The sequence below is a fragment of the Anarhichas minor genome, unplaced genomic scaffold, assembly GCF_050575085.1.
Source record: "Anarhichas minor isolate MPS153535 unplaced genomic scaffold, ASM5057508v1 ptg000136l, whole genome shotgun sequence".
NCBI lineage: Eukaryota > Metazoa > Chordata > Actinopteri > Perciformes > Anarhichadidae > Anarhichas > Anarhichas minor.
The window spans coordinates 12,945,694-12,964,831 of NW_027466582.1; the positions used below are offsets into that span (position 1 = coordinate 12,945,694).

Below are 19,138 nucleotides of genomic sequence, written 5' to 3' on the forward strand. Positions count from 1 at the left end.
CGCACCCTTTTCTTGACTACCTGGCTTGGCACAGATCAAATGTCGAACAGGTTTCGCTCAGGAACTCGTTCTGTATCTGTGTTTGATGCAACATAAGCATCTCTGAGCTGCAATTCACTGTTGGTTTGTCTTTAGCCTTAACATCAACTGTCTTTTTAACACAATCTTCACTCGCTATAAAGTTCACTATATAGTGAGTGATGTCGGACACAGCTGATAAGGTAACTCTCCTACAGGCACAGTGATGAGAAATGATCCGGTCTTTATAGTGACTGTTGCATGTTTGTCGCCCTTTGTCTCCACAGTACGACTACGAGTACGATGAGCATGGAGACAGGGTGGTTCTGGGAAAAGGCACATTTGGTGTGGTGTACGCGGGCCGAGACCTCAGCAACCAGGTTCGACTGGCCATCAAAGAAATACCAGAGAGAGACAGCAGGTGAGTCTGGCCAGGGATTTCTCTGGGAAAGGTCTCCATGTTCTCTTGTATTTGTTCTCTGAAGGTTTCACACTCTTGTTACCACAGAATAATAACATTTGTAAGGACTCTGTGAAATTCCAGTGACATAATGAAATCGCGCTCATGTAAAGTATGTATAGTCATGTGATTTACTTGCAGGTACAAGCACAATTTTTTTGCCTCGCTAGTAGTCAGTCAGTCTTTTAGTAAGACTTTACAAGGATATTCGTGGTCCCCTGAGGACAAATTTGAATGTTTACTGTCTCTGTAATCCTTCATCTGACACCGCAAATAGGTCAAAGTTTTCCCTCAATCAGTGTTTTGGTCCATGACAAGTTATCTATTGTGTTTAACAAACATGTTCCTATCTTCATAAGATAAATTCTTCAAATTCTGAATTGTTTATATTCCTGTTTGACAGCACGTGGCAGCTACGGATGGTTATATAATGTGAAACCAGTGGCAGAAATATGTATTGCGTCACCCACATGCTCGAGTCTAAACAACATGGGGAATCTCTCCTGGAAACATTGTTTCATGGTGCTACTAGTCCTCTAAACTACCCAGGTTACCTTTAAGTTATCTGTAAATATTCAAGGTCCCCAGAGGATGGATCCTAGTATTTTTGGTGACCCACAGACCAAAATGCCATATTTGCACACAAGCTGTTTCCTAATCTAATTAGCAGATTGACATGGAATTCATGTTCAGAAGAGGATAAACGAAGGATGCTAATTTAGAAGTGTTTGTCTCACCAACTCTTTTTAACTGAACATTAATTGTTAACAGACTAAAATGCACTTTGCAATTGTTTGTTACCCATTAGAGAAATTACCAACACAACAAATGTTCCTTTTTTCATGTCAGCAGACCGTTTGTAAACTGCTTTTTATTCAGAAATTGCAATATGTCGACATGAATGGGGCTAGTCTGTTGACTATAACCCGCAGTCAACAGACTAGCTCGGAGAAGCACGTCTGATTGCCCGTCAGTCCATCAGGAGGATTCATATTCAGTGAGAGGGAGTTGTCTCTCATATAAGAGTCCACCTTATAGCCTATTCTTCTTTAACTATGCAACTTTTTTACATTTTTAAGAATGTAGAATTTTTAATAATATATATATTTTTAACTCTTTTTTTTTTAATTATGTTGATCTGATTAATCAGTCAAAATTCGTATTGTCTGCTAAAGGTGAAATGGTTAATCAGCATCCTGAAGACAAACTCTTTAGATCTGAAGCCACCCTCAGGACATACTTTTATTTATTATCCTCTGCAGAGATTAAATTACAGCGTTTATTTAAACAGGTGTCTGAGTTGTCAATGCCTCTTTTCAGCTCTGCTGTTAAGCATCATTAATAAAAGTGCTGCTTTTCTCTGACTGAGGGTGTGACGCGCAGATCAGCAGTGTTCCCCGGTGGTTTACGGCTTTCAGCGTTCTGGTATCCACTTGAGTGACTGGTTAGTGCAGAGCTGTGGAGGCAACCTCCCAATGTCTCTGCTTAAAGCGCCTGTCTACTCATAGCTCTATACTCATCTCGAACTCTCGCATACTGGATGATTGCACTGCCACACTTTGTTCCACTAATCACTTCAGCAAGTCAGCGGGGCGCTCTGCTGCAAAGAATGTGGAGGATTTCGTAAATAATTCAGAAGTGGATTGAAATCTCAAGACAGGCAGAGAGAGAGGGAGAGAGAGAGAGAGAGAGAGAGGGTGTGATTCATGCAGAGAGCAGAATGTGAAAAGAAATTGCTGGTAGGCATGTTTTCAGTGTACCGATATTCCTTTTGTTCTGGTTAGATATCAGGATCGCAGTTTTTCTGCTTTATACTTTTTGCTTTTGGCATCTGAGCTTTATCCATCCCGTTTACCTGTCACCTCAAGGAAAAGACACAGAGACAACGACATCTCAATAAGTCTTCTTTCTCTACTGCGTAATGCACACTAAGACCATCAATCAATTCATTGTCAGGTTGAGATAGTTAAGGATTCATTTTCATCTAGGTTAGTGCTGAATAAATCAGTTGATCAACAGAAAAATGTACCTGCAACAATTTTGATCATTAAATTATCATTTCAGTCATTGTATAAGCACAAAAAACACCAGGGACCTTTGGAACAAGGCCGTTCGATTTAACCTTGAAAGTATCTAGTTATTGATTGATCATGAAAATAAATTGTTGGTTGCTGATAACTTCATTTAGATTTTTGTTTTCTATTAGCTATTAAAGTTAAATACTTAATCATCAAAATTTGTAATCTAAATAAAGTCATGTAATTTCAGTACTTTTTACATTTTCATTTTGAGGGGTATAACGTCACTTCAGTAACTTCACTATACACTAAAATGGGTGGAACAATTATTGAATGAAATCAGATTTTTTAATACATCTTCAACTAAATCTGTGACCTTTGAACTTCAACCAACAGGAAACCTCCAAAATCCCACAAAAGGGGAGATAAAGAACCGCTAACATCTGTATCTGTAGGCACAAAATATAGAAAAAGAATACCGTTTATTATTGAGTGTTCAGTAAACTCTACAGTATTGAACCATCTTCACTACCTTTCCAACCACAAACACAACACTGTAACATAATGTTTTTTTTAATACAGGTACTCTCAGCCGCTCCACGAGGAGATCTCTCTTCACAAGCACTTAAAGCACAAGAACATCGTCCAGTACCTCGGGTCCATCAGCGAGAACGGCTTCATAAAGATCTTCATGGAGCAGGTGCCTGGAGGTGAGACCTGCTGTTTCTGTTATGTTCTTATAAAGAGGAACTGAAAGATGGAATAGTTTCAAGCAAGAGATGCACACTATTGAAAGCATGAAATGAAAGGACAGGATGCTCATCAGGCTGCATATTCTCAAGTATCATGTTAAAGAAATTCTTCAAGTGGCTGTTCTTGCTTATCTTTTATTTGTTTTTCTTTTATTCTCTATTCTTACCTGAATAATGATAGATTTTACCAAAAATAATACATCTGCACTGAACTAAATTGTCTGAGAACAGATTTCCACAGTTCCAAAAAAGTCGAGCAACAACCAAAGAATTACCTGAAACATCTTGTGAAACATTTTTTATCCAAAAGAACAACATTTACACTCATCACTGAAACTGTTTCATAAATAAATGCATTGAAAGTGGAGTTTGTACGTGATTTAACAGAAGAATTGAGGACTTATCAGAACTGTTGTGCTGATCACAGGTCAGAATGGGTGTGTTGATTATTGCTGCTCTTTGTCCCGTGGCCTCCAAGGGAGTCTGTCGGCACTGCTGAGGTCCAAATGGGGCCCTCTGAAAAACAACGAGCACACCATCGGTTTCTACACGCGGCAGATCTTGGAGGGACTCAAATACCTGCACGACAACCAGATAGCACACAGAGACATCAAGGTGACCAAACAGAAGAAGACACTATTGTGCAATTAATGTAATAATTAGTTTATCATCTTTGTTGCATCTTTGGCTTCTTGGAGGCTTATTTTCACAAAGGAATCATTTAGAAAATTAAGAAAAACATAGTTGCGCTTAAGCCACATTCAAATGTATTATTAGTTGTTTACATTTTGCGAGGATGGTGACCAAGGCTGCATGTTGAGGCTTCTTTCAGGAACCAGTTAGTTAGTTGGTTAGTTAGTTAGTTAGTTAGTTAGTTAGTTAGTTAGTTAAGGAGAATATAGTGCACCACCTACAGAAACCTGAGCTTTGTCAACAAGAAATCCAGAGGGAAAGATGTCAGTGCTCTCCAGATGCCACACTGTTTGATTGACAGGTTTTGGCTCTGCAGTAACATCAGAGAACTTGTGTCACTTCAGCGAATGCAAACAGAAAAATAAAGTTGTAAAGGGAGCTCCCCAGTGGGCAGTTCCTCTCAGGGAATCCCCAGAACAGTTTGGTCTGAAAAGGCCTAATGACGTTGAAAGTAAACTGATTTAAAATGTGTACTTGTTAAACCCTTCACTGTTTGTTTGTGCTCTGTAAACTCGTTCCCTGTGACAGTCTAGGAACGCTACATTTGCTTTGGTGTGAATGCATTCCAGGAGCGTCCCAGCTGCTCGCAGCATTTTCGCATTTTCTTTCGACCTCTTCAACTACAACAGTTATCCTGCCATCCCTATTTTACTTATGTAACCCCCCCCCCCCCCCCCCCCCCCTCGCTGTTTTATCTCAGTTATGACAAACCAACACTGATAACACTTCCATCACATACAGTCATTAAGGTCAGCAGCCTCTTCCCCCATGCGTCCACCTGATTCGACGACACGGTCATATAAGCATCATTAGCTTCCCGTAAATGTTAATCTCTTTGTTTTGGCTGGGATGTCGGCCTCCTCCACCCACGCAGCCTGTTCGTTGTAACCTGCTCTTTGTCACTTTTCAAGGATTTGCAATCAGCACCTCACATAATCTCGATGGCATCATGGGATTTCAGGGAGGCGAATGGGTGCATCTGTTCTCACGGATGTCTTTTTCAATCCGCAGGGCGACAATGTTCTCATCAACACTTACAGCGGTGTTCTGAAGATATCAGATTTTGGCACATCCAAGAGGTTGGCTGGGATCAACCCCTGCACTGAGACTTTCACAGGTACGCTCTGACCCCATTACTTCTTGCTCACACAAACCCTGGAGAATGCCTTAAGATGTCTGTTCTCTAATAAATCCCCATTTCCTTGAACCAACAAGGAAATAAAGTTTGCTCAGTAGTGGCCATGAATAACGCTGAGCAGTGAGGTAACCCCACACCGCTAATACTTGTCTTTCAGAGCGGTAATCCGGTCTCCGCTCTTTGACCAGTAAGTGATATCACTGAGAATAGCTGGCTGTTGCTGTTCACTTTGGCACAAGTCTGCAGGCAGGTTTGCGCCCGTGTGATGTCGACACCACGGCAGCCAATTGCGGCTCAGTTTAACCTCTTAGATAAGAGCATCTGGCAGCTGATTGGAACAGACAGGGACTTACCCTGAATGGTGGAGCGCTTTCAGGAAACTGGGCTACTCCTTTTTATAAACCAGGTCGGCTATAAATGCGTCCCCGCCTGTTTTTAGCTCCGTACACGAGCTCCTAAAAGCAGCAAACATCGCCCAGCAGGCTATTATTAGAACAAAAGAGTCCTTTCAGTGGGGAGCTGAAAATGCTACTTTGGACTGAGCTGTGATTAACTGATGACACACAGAGAGAGAGGCTCTTTGCTGTTGCTCATAGACCATAAGCCCTGGTTAAAAGCTCATGTAACTTGATTGGTCATTTGCAAGAATTGTGTCTTCACCTCAGGACAGAGGCAACTTATAATTAGATTTACTGCAAGCTATTCTTGGCACTTACATCAGGGTCTGTCATTTGCTGTTGAGGTCACCTTCACCACTTTTGTGTATGAAACATTTTGTGGCCTTGAAAATGTATTCAAGACACGATCCTGAGCAGATAACTGCAATGCCTATTTGATCTTTAGTTTTATACATGGAGATGTTAAAATGCAAACAAAGAGCCAAAGGGTATGTATTTCGCCAGAAGCAGACACTTTTGCTTCTGCTGTTGACACTTGTAGACTCGTATGCATGAAATCAACATTAGTTTGCTCTTCCTGCACATTGCTGAAAAGGTCACAGTCTGTGATTTATTCAATTATTTACTTATTTATTAGTTCCATTTGTCGGTTATTTGATCAAAAGCAGCAGCAAGGTCGGAATTGGATCATATAAATCATAAGAATCATAACAGATGACACCTAAACACGACCGTAAAGCAGTAGTTCGACGTTTTTGGAAGCAACACTAATTTGCTTTCTTGTTGAGAGTTAAATGAGATGATTGTTCCTCGCTGAAGTTTGTCTGCTCGTTACGAAGCTGCAGCCAGTTGCTTTATCTTAGCATAGAGAGACTGGAAATGGGGGAAACAGCTAATCTGGCTGATTGCAGTTTCAAGGAATACTTTGACATTTTGGGTAATATGATTATTTGCTTGATTGCCGAGAGATAGAAGAAAAGATCAATATCACTCTCTTTTTTTGTCCAGCTGGTACCAACCTGGTGCCAGGAGGCTATTAGCTTAGAGAGCTTTTTAAAATCCGTACCGAGACTGAAATGAAGTCGTCAATTCGTCACCTCTTACAAAGGGTTATGAACTACTTCTTAGCCAAGAGCAGTTGCCAGGAACCCAGTAGAGACTCCAGGGACTTATCGGGTTCAGCGACCGGAGCCTCAGCAAGAAAGTAAATAAATATTTCTCAAAAATGGGAAGCATGAGAGATCGGAAAGTGACAACAATTAATTAATAAAACCAACACATCCAGATCCAAATCAAGCAACTAATTATAAAATGTCTTTTTAGCCATCCCTGCTCAAGCTCTGACACCCCACCCAGCATATACACCATGACTGAATATCTATGTATTTCTGCTTGTTTGTCCAGGCACACTGCAGTACATGGCTCCGGAAATCATTGACACGGGTCCTCGAGGATATGGCAAGCCAGCGGACATCTGGTCTCTGGGCTGCACCATCATAGAGATGGCAACTGGGAAACCACCTTTCTATGAACTGGGAGAGCCGCAGGCTGCAATGTTCAAGGTGAGAGACGGTGCCGAAAACGAACCCCATCATCCCAGCAGGTGCTGTGTTTAATCTTAGAAGGCTGCTGAACATCTGTTTCTGTAGTGACATCTTCCATACGGTGCCCATGAAGCTGATACTTGCTCCCTTGATAAACATCATATATTATATAGTATATCCCACCTTTTTTTTAAGATCAAGTTAACTTTAAGCTTACCACCAGTTTGTTCAGGTTAAATACGACTGTAATCAAATTACATTTTCAGTGATTTAAAGGAGAGACGAAAGTAAAAAATGTTGCTTGTTAGAAAAATACACTACCTTTTGACACTATGCCATCTTCATTAAAATGTGACCTACACCAACAGTACATCAGTATCTTTAAGTATCTGTTTTTATTGCCTTCTTAAAGACACTATTTGTGACAATTAGCTTTTATCAGCCCTCAAACTGACTGTTCGACTGATGCATTGAAAATGATGCAAACCTACTGTACATGGAAGCTACTAGCAGATGAACTGTTGTGCAAGTCTTCTTCTACCAGCCTACCAACCCTTTAAAGCCCACTGTGTTTCGTTCATTAATTACTGAATGCTCACTGAGAGCAAAATTCATTAGAAAAACATCACCGAGTGAAATAACCAACATGTTTGGGGTCTGCACTTCTCAGTTCCTCTTTATATGGAAACAAAAACCAGTGAGTCAGCCCTTTGTGCACTTGCATTGTGTTGCCACCTGCGTGCTGTTACGTGATCCAGCTCAGTAGAAACCCCAAATATTGTCTATGTGCGAACATTTGTTTGAACACAAACAAACACGTGTAGCTCATTAAGAGGAACAATCACACGCTCCCGCATGTTTGGTTTTGTTCCAGTTTCTGTGTGCACTTGTCTTTGTTTGAAACCTTTTACTTGCTCAGTTTACCCATGTGTATTTGCTCTGGATGGAAATGTAAAGCGCTCCAGACTAATGAAATATTGTTCTCAGCCATGTGGAGGCCATTAGCGACAGTAAAGATGTTTAAGTGGTTGTCTGGAACGCATTATAGCACTCCTGTCAAAGCTGTGAATCATGGCATTTTCCATAAGATGTGATTTAATTAAAGGGCTGTGAAGTCGAACACAGGAGGGGTGTGTTGCTCTGCTGAATACACCTCATAGTACAACAACACAACATTAAAGCAGAAGCTGAGATAACATCACATTCTCTGGACAAGGATCAGAGTCACATCTTTATCTATAGAAAGATCTTGTGTTGTGTGTGTGGACTTTGCATGGTGTGTAGAGTTGTCCCAAATAGTAAAACAGTCCTCATATACTCTTCACTCATCCTTGTGGAATGTATCAAGGGAGGGGCATCTCCCTGCTAGTCTTAAATCAACATTCCTCAACAGCAACAACAGGAATTTCTAGGGTTCTTGTTGTCCTGAAGCACAGTCTCAAAGTTCACTGGGTAAACACTCGCTGCACATTTAAGATGTCTCCTTAAATCAAATACTTTACCCCAAGAGCAGGACATCCTAGAGAGCTTTTCAGAGCTTTCAGTTTGTTTTTGTTTTTATTTTGAACTTCTTTACATCTGTCTGAACTGGACATGTGTCCTTTGTCTGCAGGTGGGCATGTTTAAGATCCACCCAGAGATCCCAGATTCCATGTCGCTGGAGGCCAAAGCCTTCATCCTGCGCTGCTTCGAGCCAGACCCGGACCGCCGTGCCACCGCCCTCGACCTGCTCACCGACGAGTTCCTCACCGTCACCAGCCGCAAGAAGAAGAGCAAGAGCAGCTTCACAGGTGGGCTCACTTCCGTTTAGGTCCACATGGGTTGATGAAAACACAAATAAACTGCAGTTTAACCTCTCTCAGTATCAGTGGAGCAATAAAAGGTTGAACAAGCCAAATACAAACGAGAGAAGGAAAAATGTGAAAGGAGTAGTTTTACATTTTTGGGAACATGCTTATTTGGTTCTAAGAGACTATTTACAGCATAAAGATACAGGGGGAAACAGCTAGTCACACTATTCAAAGGTAACAAAATCCAATCGCTAGCATCTCTAAAGCCCTCTAATTAAGACAATATAGCGTATCTATTTAATGCCTACAATAACCAAACAAATAACAAAAACAAAGGGGCTATGGGACTACTTCTTGGCCGGGAGCAGTGACTTCACCAAACATCTTCACGCTGATGACAAGACTCCAGGCGGACACTCCTCCTGGCCAAGAAACAGTAGTGTTGAACCTTTTGATATAGTCAAGCAAGATGTTTCCACTGGCTCCAGTTGTTATGCTAAGCTAAGCTAACCATGTACTGGCTCCAGCTTTATATTTAACAAAAAGACATGAGGGTGGCATTGATCTTTTCATCAAACTCTCTGGAAGAAAAACTGTTTTATTTCCTAAAACGTTGCACTATTCCTTGAACAGACTTGGCTAATTAAACACTAAAAATCATTTTTTTTAAAAGAAGGCAGCTTCCTTTCATAAACACTGCAACTGACCATCAAAAGATTGAGAAGCGTTGGGTTGGGCTTCCACCCCGCAGCAGTGATGCTATCATGTGCCCTGGCACCAGAGCAAAACAGATTAAAAGCTCTCTGTGTACTTGGAAATGTTATTCTGCCAGTCTTACATGGAAATAATTTGTTCTCAGTTAAATGCTGACGCATATTTCATGTTTGTTTTTGTTTTTGTTTTTTTCTTCCCACCATAGCTCTGTCACCGGGGACTGGTGAGTTACTTTGCTCTCTACACTTCTTCTTCTTTCAGACATATTTACCACTAGAGGGACTACTTTATGATCTGGAAGTCAGTTGTGCCGAGTCATCTGCCTTGCTTTACCAGAGAGTATCTAGGCTACAGTTTTCTTTTTTTTTCTGCCTGTGGCTACCTGCCTGGCACGACTCTGCCCTTTTCTCAAAATAGACATTGCACAACATGACTTCATTCCTAATGTTTGAATGTCGCAGTGTCTATACCCACTGTTTCATTATTTACACACAATGGCTGGTCATTTGCAGCCGGATACATCAGACGTGACTGTTCTCCCCAAATGTGATGGTCGAGTATTATCTGATTTCTTTAAAAGGAAGCCAATCTTCCATCAGCACTTTGAATAATTTCTCCTTCTTGAATGCCGTCTTTGTTACGGAAGAACAGCTCCGACCTGCTGAGTGGTTCAGACAACAGTCTCCTTCTGTGCCGCACAAAGCAAAACCTCAGATTATTAGTGCACAAATGGTGCAACGGGCACTTTTAAGGTTCCTTGTTGTTCGTCGTGTCCTCCAGAGTACCTCCGCAGCATCTCCCTGCCGGTGCCGGTGGTGGTGGAGGACACCAGCAGCAGCAGCGAGTACGGCTCCGTCTCCCCTGACAACGACCTCAACGCCAACCCCTTCATCTTCAAGCCCAGCGTGAAGTGCTACAGCGAGAGAGATGTCAAGGCGCCCAGGTCCCTCTTCCTCAGGTAGGATGAGTGCTTTGTCAAAGTAAATGGGGTCATGATGGTCTTTTATAAATGATCATTTACAGTAATTTCACTTCACCACAGACTCTCGTAATGTTTTCTTATAGATCGTAGAATAGATGAATACTAAGCTGATTGCCTATGAAGCCCTTTTAGCGGAATTGATTCTAATGATAACACTCTTTAGTGCCCAATGATGTTATAAATGTGATCTTATTTTAATCTCATTTGGGGCAATTGTGGGTATTAAAATAATCAAGTTTAATCAAATAATAATATAATGTAAAGGTTGGTATCAGATGTCAAAACAACAACATTGGATGAACCTCATACCTTTGAATCGAAGGATAGGAAGACCATCATGGTCAGATTTGAACATGATCAATTATGTTCAAGCAATCAATCAATCTGTTTATTGTCACGAAAGGGCAATTGGTTGCCCGGCCGTGAAACAGAAACAAAAAGCAAACAAATGCATGATAGAAATGGGTAAAAACAGAGTACACAATTTACAATATAAAATCATTTCTTCACAGGGTTTAATTTAAAGATGTGTTAGACACACACACACACACACACAGACGGCACAGACAAATGTTTTTTCTTTAAATTTATCTATAATTAGCAGGGAAAAAAATATCAAAGAAACAATGATTTTAATAAGATGGATCACCTGTTATCTGTTAGAATTTAGGAAGCTTGTTGCACTTTTCCTGCATCCAAATTAAGGCTAAGGCATACATTTCACATGTATTCGTACATGTGATATGAGCTTTACATGCACATTTGTTTCCGAACTGTTCCAGTTCTATTGTAATTGAAAAATGAAAATAAATGTAGTTATAGTTCAATGAAAGCCAAAATCTTTTTCTTTTCTACTCAGCATTCCAGTGGAGAACTTCGAGGACCACAGCGCGCCTCCGTCTCCCGATGAGAAGGATTCAGGCTTCTTCATGCTTCGGAAGGACAGCGAGAGACGAGCCACACTGCACCACATCCTGACGGAGGACCGGGACAAGGTGGTGGCCAACCTGATGGAGGCCCTCACACAGGTTGGTTATGGAAGGCACCAGTCAGTCAGCAGACAAATGGACACTATCTCATGCACACTTCAAATGTTCCTATCATGGCCTCTAACCCCGTCTTTCATTTTTCCCCTGCAGGGCTCTGAGCAAATGAAGCTGAAGCCTCAGCACATCTCCACCCTCGTGGTCAGCCTGGGTGACTTTGTTCGCATGGCGGACCGAAAAATCATCGCCAACACGTTGTCTCAACTCAAGCTGGAGCTGGACTTTGAAAGCACCGCCATCAGTCAGCTGCAGGTCGTGCTGTTCAGCTTCCAGGACGCTGTAGGTATCATCCAGATCAATGATTGTATAGAGGGTCCAGAAGGAATTCTACATCTTGCATTTCATATAATGAATCAAACCCAACATACCCAACATCTTTACTAAAATACTATTCGGTTTTTGACTAATTATCCTCGGCTTATCTGAGAATCAAGTTTCAAATTACAGCAGTAAAAAGCTGTTACTTTCAGGCTTTAGTTGTTGCTGAAATTCTCCTCACACGCTGCTCATTTTCTTGTGTAACACGTGACTTCCTGTCTTATCATCCATCCCCCTATTTGTAGGCAGAGCCGCTCCCAGCCTTCTTCATAAACCATGTGCTCTGAACACTTCAGTGTAATTGTCATTTTACATGAGCTGCGGAAAGCGGCAGGCTGCCATGTTGCTGCTCGCCCTGCACAGAGATCAGACAGATAACTGTGAAATACTTATAACCTTTTAGTGAGGCGATAAAAGGGGGAATGTGTCAGGAGTAATTGCACATTCTGTGAAAAAGGACTGTTCTGCTTTTCCCCTTTAGAAATGCAGTTATGCAGATGAAATGGCACAAGAGAAAGTGGTTGTTTTCATATTTGTAAGGGGTGTGTTGCGTAATCCTGCAGAAAGATGATGCTCTGATGCCTCCTGTTGGTCATCAGTGCAAACTATTTACAGTAAAGCAGCTGGTTGGTTGGCAGTGCATTGATTCAAAGTACAATAATTAAGACTGAATTAACTTAAAATACCAGCAAACATGATATGATTCTTTTAAAGGCCCCTGAGTGCAGGATGAGTCATCTAACATTCGAAACGGTTTTAGACAGGGATTTGATGGGGACTTGGATGTAGAAATACTTTGATACAGATTTTTGGCATATAACAAGAGATAAATCAACAATCGCCACAGGGACTCTGGATTAAAACTGGGAAAACGTAAATATACCGACAATATGAAATGTCTTCAGTCTAACAATACAGCACTTTAACTATAATGCTTTACGTCTTCAGGTAAACAAAGTCCTACGAAACCACAACATCAAGCCTCACTGGATGTTCGCTCTGGACAACATCATTCGCAAAGCTGTGCAGACCGCCATCACCATCTTGGTGCCAGGTAACATCATCAGTGTCCCGAGCAGAGCACCTCTAAATACGTTATCAGCGGTCTGTCAGAGAAGCACTGCCTGCCCGATAACTAGAGGAGCTGTGGTGGGAGTTTCCCCCTGGATGCTACAGTAATTACAGCTCTCTGCTGAACGACAGACATCTGGGAGGCTGGGGGATTTTCTGTGATGACAACTGAAACACTGACGTCAACCACATGAGCACAGTGGAGAAGCATCCGGTTTTAAGAAGCCCGCTCAACAGGAGAACTAGTAGCAGCTGTAAAGCTTGGCTGACGTGCAGCTCAGTCTGGCAGTTTGTGTGTTTTTGCAGGAGCTTACACAATGAGATGTGATCATGAGAATGAAACCAAACAATAAATCTCAGCAGCCATAAATCGACTGTTAGATTGAGTCAGAAAAGTGTAACGTTAACTTACTACTACTACTTACTTAACTACGATTAAATCATAATTATACATACCTGTGTGTCTGGAATTTGATCTCTTCCAGTTCCTATAACATGATGCGTAATCATCCAGTAAATCATCAAAGTATTGTCTTGTGTCGGTGTTCAGAGCTGAGCCCTCACTTCAGCCTGGCCTCGGAAAGCGACCCAGCCGAGCAGGACGACGTTGACAACGACGCCGAGCCGGGGAGGAACTCCACCCACCAGGGCCGGGCGCCTACCGTCGCCACTCACGACGACACCGTGGCCACCTCGGGAATCAGCACGCTCAGCTCCACCGTCTCACACGAGTCCCACAATGCACAGCGCTCTGTCAGCATGGAGCTGGGCCGGATGAAGCTGGAGACCAACAGGTAGTCGAGAACATTTACTGTGATTTTGTCGGCAAAATGGCTTTCATTTCTGTGAGCTTTCATGTATTTTTATTAGTCATTTCATTCATTCAACTGATGTTGTGTTTCCTCCCTCCGACTTGTTTGACACCAGGCTGATGGAGCAGCTGGTGGAGAAGGAGAGAGAGTACCAGGCCATCCTGCAACAAGTGCTGGGGGAGAGAGAGCAGGAGATCAGACTACTGAGGCTGCGATCTGAGCCCGCAGGTCTGGACTTCAATCTGATTTACCTTTTCACACTTTTGACTGTTTGCAACACTAGCACCACTTCTGCTTCTACTGCCAGTCTGCCTTTACATTTCACAAGCAGCTGTGGCTCATTGAGGCTGATCTGTAGGAAATACATCATCACAGAAAAAGTGCGGAGAAATCTCATCACCTACTGGAGGTGCAAATTGTGTGAATTCCAGAATGAAAACATCTATTACACATGATGTGCATCCTGCTTGTGATGATATTGCTTCATCTTGAAGCGATTATCTTGATCCTTTTTAGATGGACAAACTCCTAGTGCAAACATTGTATAGTTCTTTTCAGAGGTACCGTCTTGCTGCACATCTGCCAGCAACATGTACAAATACATTTGTGATACGTTTGTAGAACTCACCTGCAAAGTGTTATTTACCGTAAATTGCATTGCACAGCTAGAAAATCAGCTGTATGTGGGCAAAGAATGAGATATGGGTTAGTTACAGTACAAATGAACAACAATAACATACCTGGTGCTGGTATACGGGCTGACTAGTGTTGCTATATAAGGCGGCTTTGAAGTTGGAGCATATAATAAGTAAGATATCCTCATCATTTGGTTATTTTGACGCTGCATTACGCCGTTGTTTTCCAATGCAAATGTTGCATGAATGGGTCCGGTGTGTCTAAAGCAGTCTGTTCCCTATATCCTCTGGCAGACGTCCCCTCATCATCAGGTGTCCCCGAGGGACAGAGGAGTCCGCCTGCAGAGAGACGTGAAGACTCCGAGATGACCAGCTGGCTCAGGCTTTACGGCGCTGACCAGGACTCCATAGACAGCGTGAGTCCCTTCTTCTACTCTGGAGCTGCACCTTGTCTGTTGTATAAAGCTTTTTTTAAGCAATGTTACTGAGCGGTTTGAAACAATGACATAAAAGATGGTATAAAGCGTTGTGCAGTTACAAAGAACAGAAGGGAACCTAAAGAGCTACGTCTTCTTGAATCTCGCGTAACTGTTTAGTACAGAAGCGCTGTTTGTACCCTGCACCCTCATTTCATGCATTATGTTCCTCCAGATACTGAACGAGGAGTACACGTTGAACAACATCCTCCACGATGTAACAAGAGACGATCTGAAGAGTTTAAGACTGAGGTAGTTTTTTTTATTTGTGTCCGTTCACAGTTTCACTTCTGTATTCACTAAAAAAAACACGCTGAAACTCACATGTAAATAGCAATGCAGCTTTCCAAATACCAGAAACAGTCGTGAAGCTGAGACAACTCTTTGTTGCATAATTCTTTCTGTAGGTTTGCACCGGGCAACTCGGCACTGTAGTGAGTCATAGTGGCAGCTTCATTTCTCAGAAATCCTATGAAGGTGTCCATAGTTTAAACATGTTTATTAGCTAGCTACTACTACTACAGTTTTCATCTCCTTTTTATATTTCTCTCATTTGTAGCTGTGTATCACATAAGAGTGAAACATTTCAAAAACAATTATTGATGAAGCGATCACTGCATGTGTCGGATTTGTACATTTTTGCATGTGGCGCCCCCCCGTGGTAGTATAAAAAACGACAACATTTTCTATCTGCAGATTTTGAAAACTCTTAAAAAGCTATGGATTCACTTTCCTCAAAACACGCCTTAGAAAGTATTTAAAAAGTTGTATATTTTTTTATCTTGCCTGCTGTAGGAAGTAATATTTTCTTATAATATGTTTTTGTATCCGGTTGTGGGCTGCCGGGAGATATCATTAATTTACAAGTTATAAGTGAGACTGTTGCAACAGTGAATTGTATGAACAGGAGGCTGTTAAATCTGTATTTGTCGAGACCTATTACAGTAATACAGATAGTCACTACTGTTGACTACAGTAGCAAGGCAGCTCGAACCTAAATGAACTTAAATTAATTTGTTTTAAATACATAAATACATTTTCTGCTGCTTATCCGGGCCAGTTTGCATTAATTTCATTAATTATATCATCATCATAATAATTATATAGGAATTATTGTTGTACACTGCGGGGGAAGTACTGAAAGGAATGTGATTTAAATAATACTATTATCGTATCATCTACTGCTTTCATACATTGGCCAATTTGACTGTGAAGCAGGTATGAATTACATTCTTTGTGGTATTAAAAAGGTCTTAAAAAGTCTTAAATTGAACTCCGTAGTTGCCAATGGAACCCTGTTCTCTGTACTTTGTAAAAACCTTGCTTCATTAATTGACAGATAATGATGTTGTGCACATACATGTACAGTCAGAGAAGTGCTTTCTGACTCTCAGGCCAAGAGAAACTAAAATGCATTAGAAAATGATATAATGGGTAATTATAGACAGCAAATAATATTGAAAAGCTCAGTTATAGGACATATATGAGTGTCATTTCTGTTGGTTAAAGCAGTAGCATACTGCACATTGTATGTTGTAACCTCTTTTCTCTGTCTCCTGTCAGAGGCGGGATCCTGTGTAAACTATGGAAGGCCATCACAGACTACAGGCAGAAGCCAACCTGAGGCCTTAAGTGGCGAGAACCACTCGGAAAAGCCCGGACCTTTGTCCCAACAACTCCAGTATTCTCCTCTTTACCTCAGTATTTATAAGAGCAAGACTTTTAGGAGAAGAACCTGTGATTGCTGTGTGCACAGAGCAGCTTTCCACTCACACATGACACTCTTGGACCGGTCTTGTCAGAGTATTTTCATAATTTTCTGGCGGGGGGAAAAAAGGTCCTTTTGAAAGCAACAATTACTGAGAAGTGCCACTAGTTTTGCTATGCCTGATGGACATTACACAGCTTTTTGTTACAAGTGCGTTAAAAATGACAATTGGTGAGAAATATTGAAAACTGTCAAAACATGTTTCTCCTGTCTTTACAAGATGTAATGTTTACAAAACTGGGGACTGACCGTTTTCTAATACAAGCCTGAGATACAAAATACTACATTCAAAATCATCTGTACTAATGTTTTTATCATCGGCATCTTATCACTACTTTATTTAAATGTCTTTTTAATTTAATTGCTATGGTAATCTGAAGGACGTCCATGCATGCCCTGTTTTTGTTTTTTGGTATTTTATCCATACTGAGACTTATTTAAATAGTTTTTCTCACATTCCCTTTTATAATACGAATCTACATTTTTATTTTTCATAAACGTGTAAATATTGTGTTACAGAATTATATGTGAACGACATGTATGTGCTTTTAAAACGCATTGATAAACATAGTTAAATCTCCATGAGTCTATAATGAACACGTGAAAAATGAATTGTATAGTATTGTATTTTCTAGTATCACAAATCATAGGATATATAATATTCAGTAAGTAATTTATATTACATTAAATCATTTACTCTGTTTTCTTTTTTTTTTGTACAGACAAAATTGTGCTTACCTTGCTTGTCTTGATATGATCATCAATCAGATGTAATGGAAAAATGTCCTATGAAAAAGCCTTGACCTTTTTTATTTTAAAAATATGATGTCAGAAATGGGGAACATAATCATGAGCAGTGTGTGTCAGTTTTGTTTCATATCTAAAATGATTCAAGATTTTTGTGTCCTATTAAAAAAAAAAAAAAAATCTTGAAACTGTGAAAGACATGTTAGAAATGTTTTTATTGTAACAATAGGCTGGTAAATGCAATGGTTTCTCTTTACTCATGTAGAAAAGTTACATATATATATTGACAATTGTCAAATGTTTTTTAGTCATTTTAAGTTATATTTCCATTTTAAAGCCATATATTAGCATAATGGTTTTATTAAATAAAAGCTGTAGTGGTTGTCTTGTCAAAAGTAACGCTCAATAAACTGACTAACAAAGATGTATAGTCACAAAATTCAGTAAGATTTCATAAGAAATATTGTAGCTTTTACATTTTAACTTGAGTAAGCTCATAGGCACAGAGTGATTCAACTGTTAAAATCAAGTTTTAATATAGATACAGGCAGACAAGAGCCTCAAAATATTACAATAAAACAAAACTATTGAAAAGCTAGAGTAATGAAAATGTCTCCCTGTTGTGTTGTTGCTGTTCAAATGAAAGTATAGTGTGCCCGTTTCTAAAGGCAAACACCTGTGGAAAGGTGGAGAGAGGGAGGTAAACAGAGCTGCAGGTGTGTCCTCTCGCCATATTTATCCATCACTGTGACGTCACTGGTTTCTGCTGAGCAGCCAAACGGTCTCGCGGCCGTCTTCCCCCTCACCATGAACTGCGGTCAAGTCAGCAGACACTCAGATCTCCATGGTCAACTCAGCAGACACTTAAATTGTAGTGCACCTATACGCTGAAACTTACGGTAAACGCAACCAAACGGCACAGGACGGGAGCGAGCGAAAGATTTTGCAAAGTTAGCGGAAAGATTAACGTGAAAACTTCCGGTTTTCTACAGACGAACATCCGGTTTTCAAAATAAGATGCCAACAAAGTATACATATTGCATAATGAAATTAGATTAAATGAATTATATTCACATTAAGTATAAAACATGCTACCTGCATCTCCTGAGTTAAAGGGAAAATACACCTAAATTGTGCGTAAAGTGTCTATTCTTTGATTTGAGGGTTGCTGGAAGTTAATAATACCTGACTGACGGTCAATTAAGACATTTTGCTACAAAAATATTTTTCTCAATAAGTCCAGACAATGACTGACATGTATGTGTTGAGGACATCGTTGACTCCACCCATACTGAATATTAGACATTTTTACTGTCCCAATTAGGAAATATTTCAAATTAAAACTCATACATTTGAATCGAGAAAATATCTAATAAATGGATATTTGAAGTGTAATAAAAAGTTTTTTCTCAATAAGTCCAGACAATGACTGATATACATGTGTTGAGGACGTCGTTGACTCCACCCAAACTGAATATTAGACATTTTTACTGTCCCAATTAAGAGATATTTCAAATTAAAACTCATACATTTGAACCGAGAAAAAGTATAATAAATGAATATTTGAGGTGCTATAAAAACTATTTTCTCAATAAGTCCAGACAATGACTGATATGTATGTGTTGAGGACATCGTTGACTCCACCCATACTGAATATTAGACATTTTTACTGTCCCAATTAAGAGATATTTCAAATTAAAACTCATACATTTGAATCGAGAAAATATCTAATAAATGGATATTTGAAGTGTAATAAAA

The 19,138-nt window shown here is 40.4% G+C and overlaps 1 protein-coding gene across 1 annotated transcript in view; it reads left to right on the top strand.

Annotated features, from left to right (window-relative positions):
• map3k5 (mitogen-activated protein kinase kinase kinase 5) overlaps nucleotides 1-17,823 on the top strand; it is a 62,361-nt gene extending 44,538 nt beyond the window's left edge. Inside the window, exons 15-30 of the mRNA XM_076083689.1 lie at nucleotides 306-439; nucleotides 3,079-3,206; nucleotides 3,727-3,863; nucleotides 4,953-5,058; nucleotides 6,882-7,039; nucleotides 8,634-8,811; nucleotides 9,731-9,748; nucleotides 10,306-10,483; nucleotides 11,367-11,535; nucleotides 11,647-11,832; nucleotides 12,820-12,925; nucleotides 13,493-13,736; nucleotides 13,870-13,982; nucleotides 14,684-14,805; nucleotides 15,041-15,117; nucleotides 16,429-17,823. Of these exons, the coding sequence (XP_075939804.1) occupies nucleotides 306-439; nucleotides 3,079-3,206; nucleotides 3,727-3,863; nucleotides 4,953-5,058; nucleotides 6,882-7,039; nucleotides 8,634-8,811; nucleotides 9,731-9,748; nucleotides 10,306-10,483; nucleotides 11,367-11,535; nucleotides 11,647-11,832; nucleotides 12,820-12,925; nucleotides 13,493-13,736; nucleotides 13,870-13,982; nucleotides 14,684-14,805; nucleotides 15,041-15,117; nucleotides 16,429-16,489 (2,115 nt within the window). The 3' untranslated portion in view covers nucleotides 16,490-17,823. The remainder of the gene's footprint in view (nucleotides 1-305; nucleotides 440-3,078; nucleotides 3,207-3,726; nucleotides 3,864-4,952; nucleotides 5,059-6,881; nucleotides 7,040-8,633; nucleotides 8,812-9,730; nucleotides 9,749-10,305; nucleotides 10,484-11,366; nucleotides 11,536-11,646; nucleotides 11,833-12,819; nucleotides 12,926-13,492; nucleotides 13,737-13,869; nucleotides 13,983-14,683; nucleotides 14,806-15,040; nucleotides 15,118-16,428) is intronic.
• Nucleotides 17,824-19,138: the final 1,315 nt, after the last annotated feature.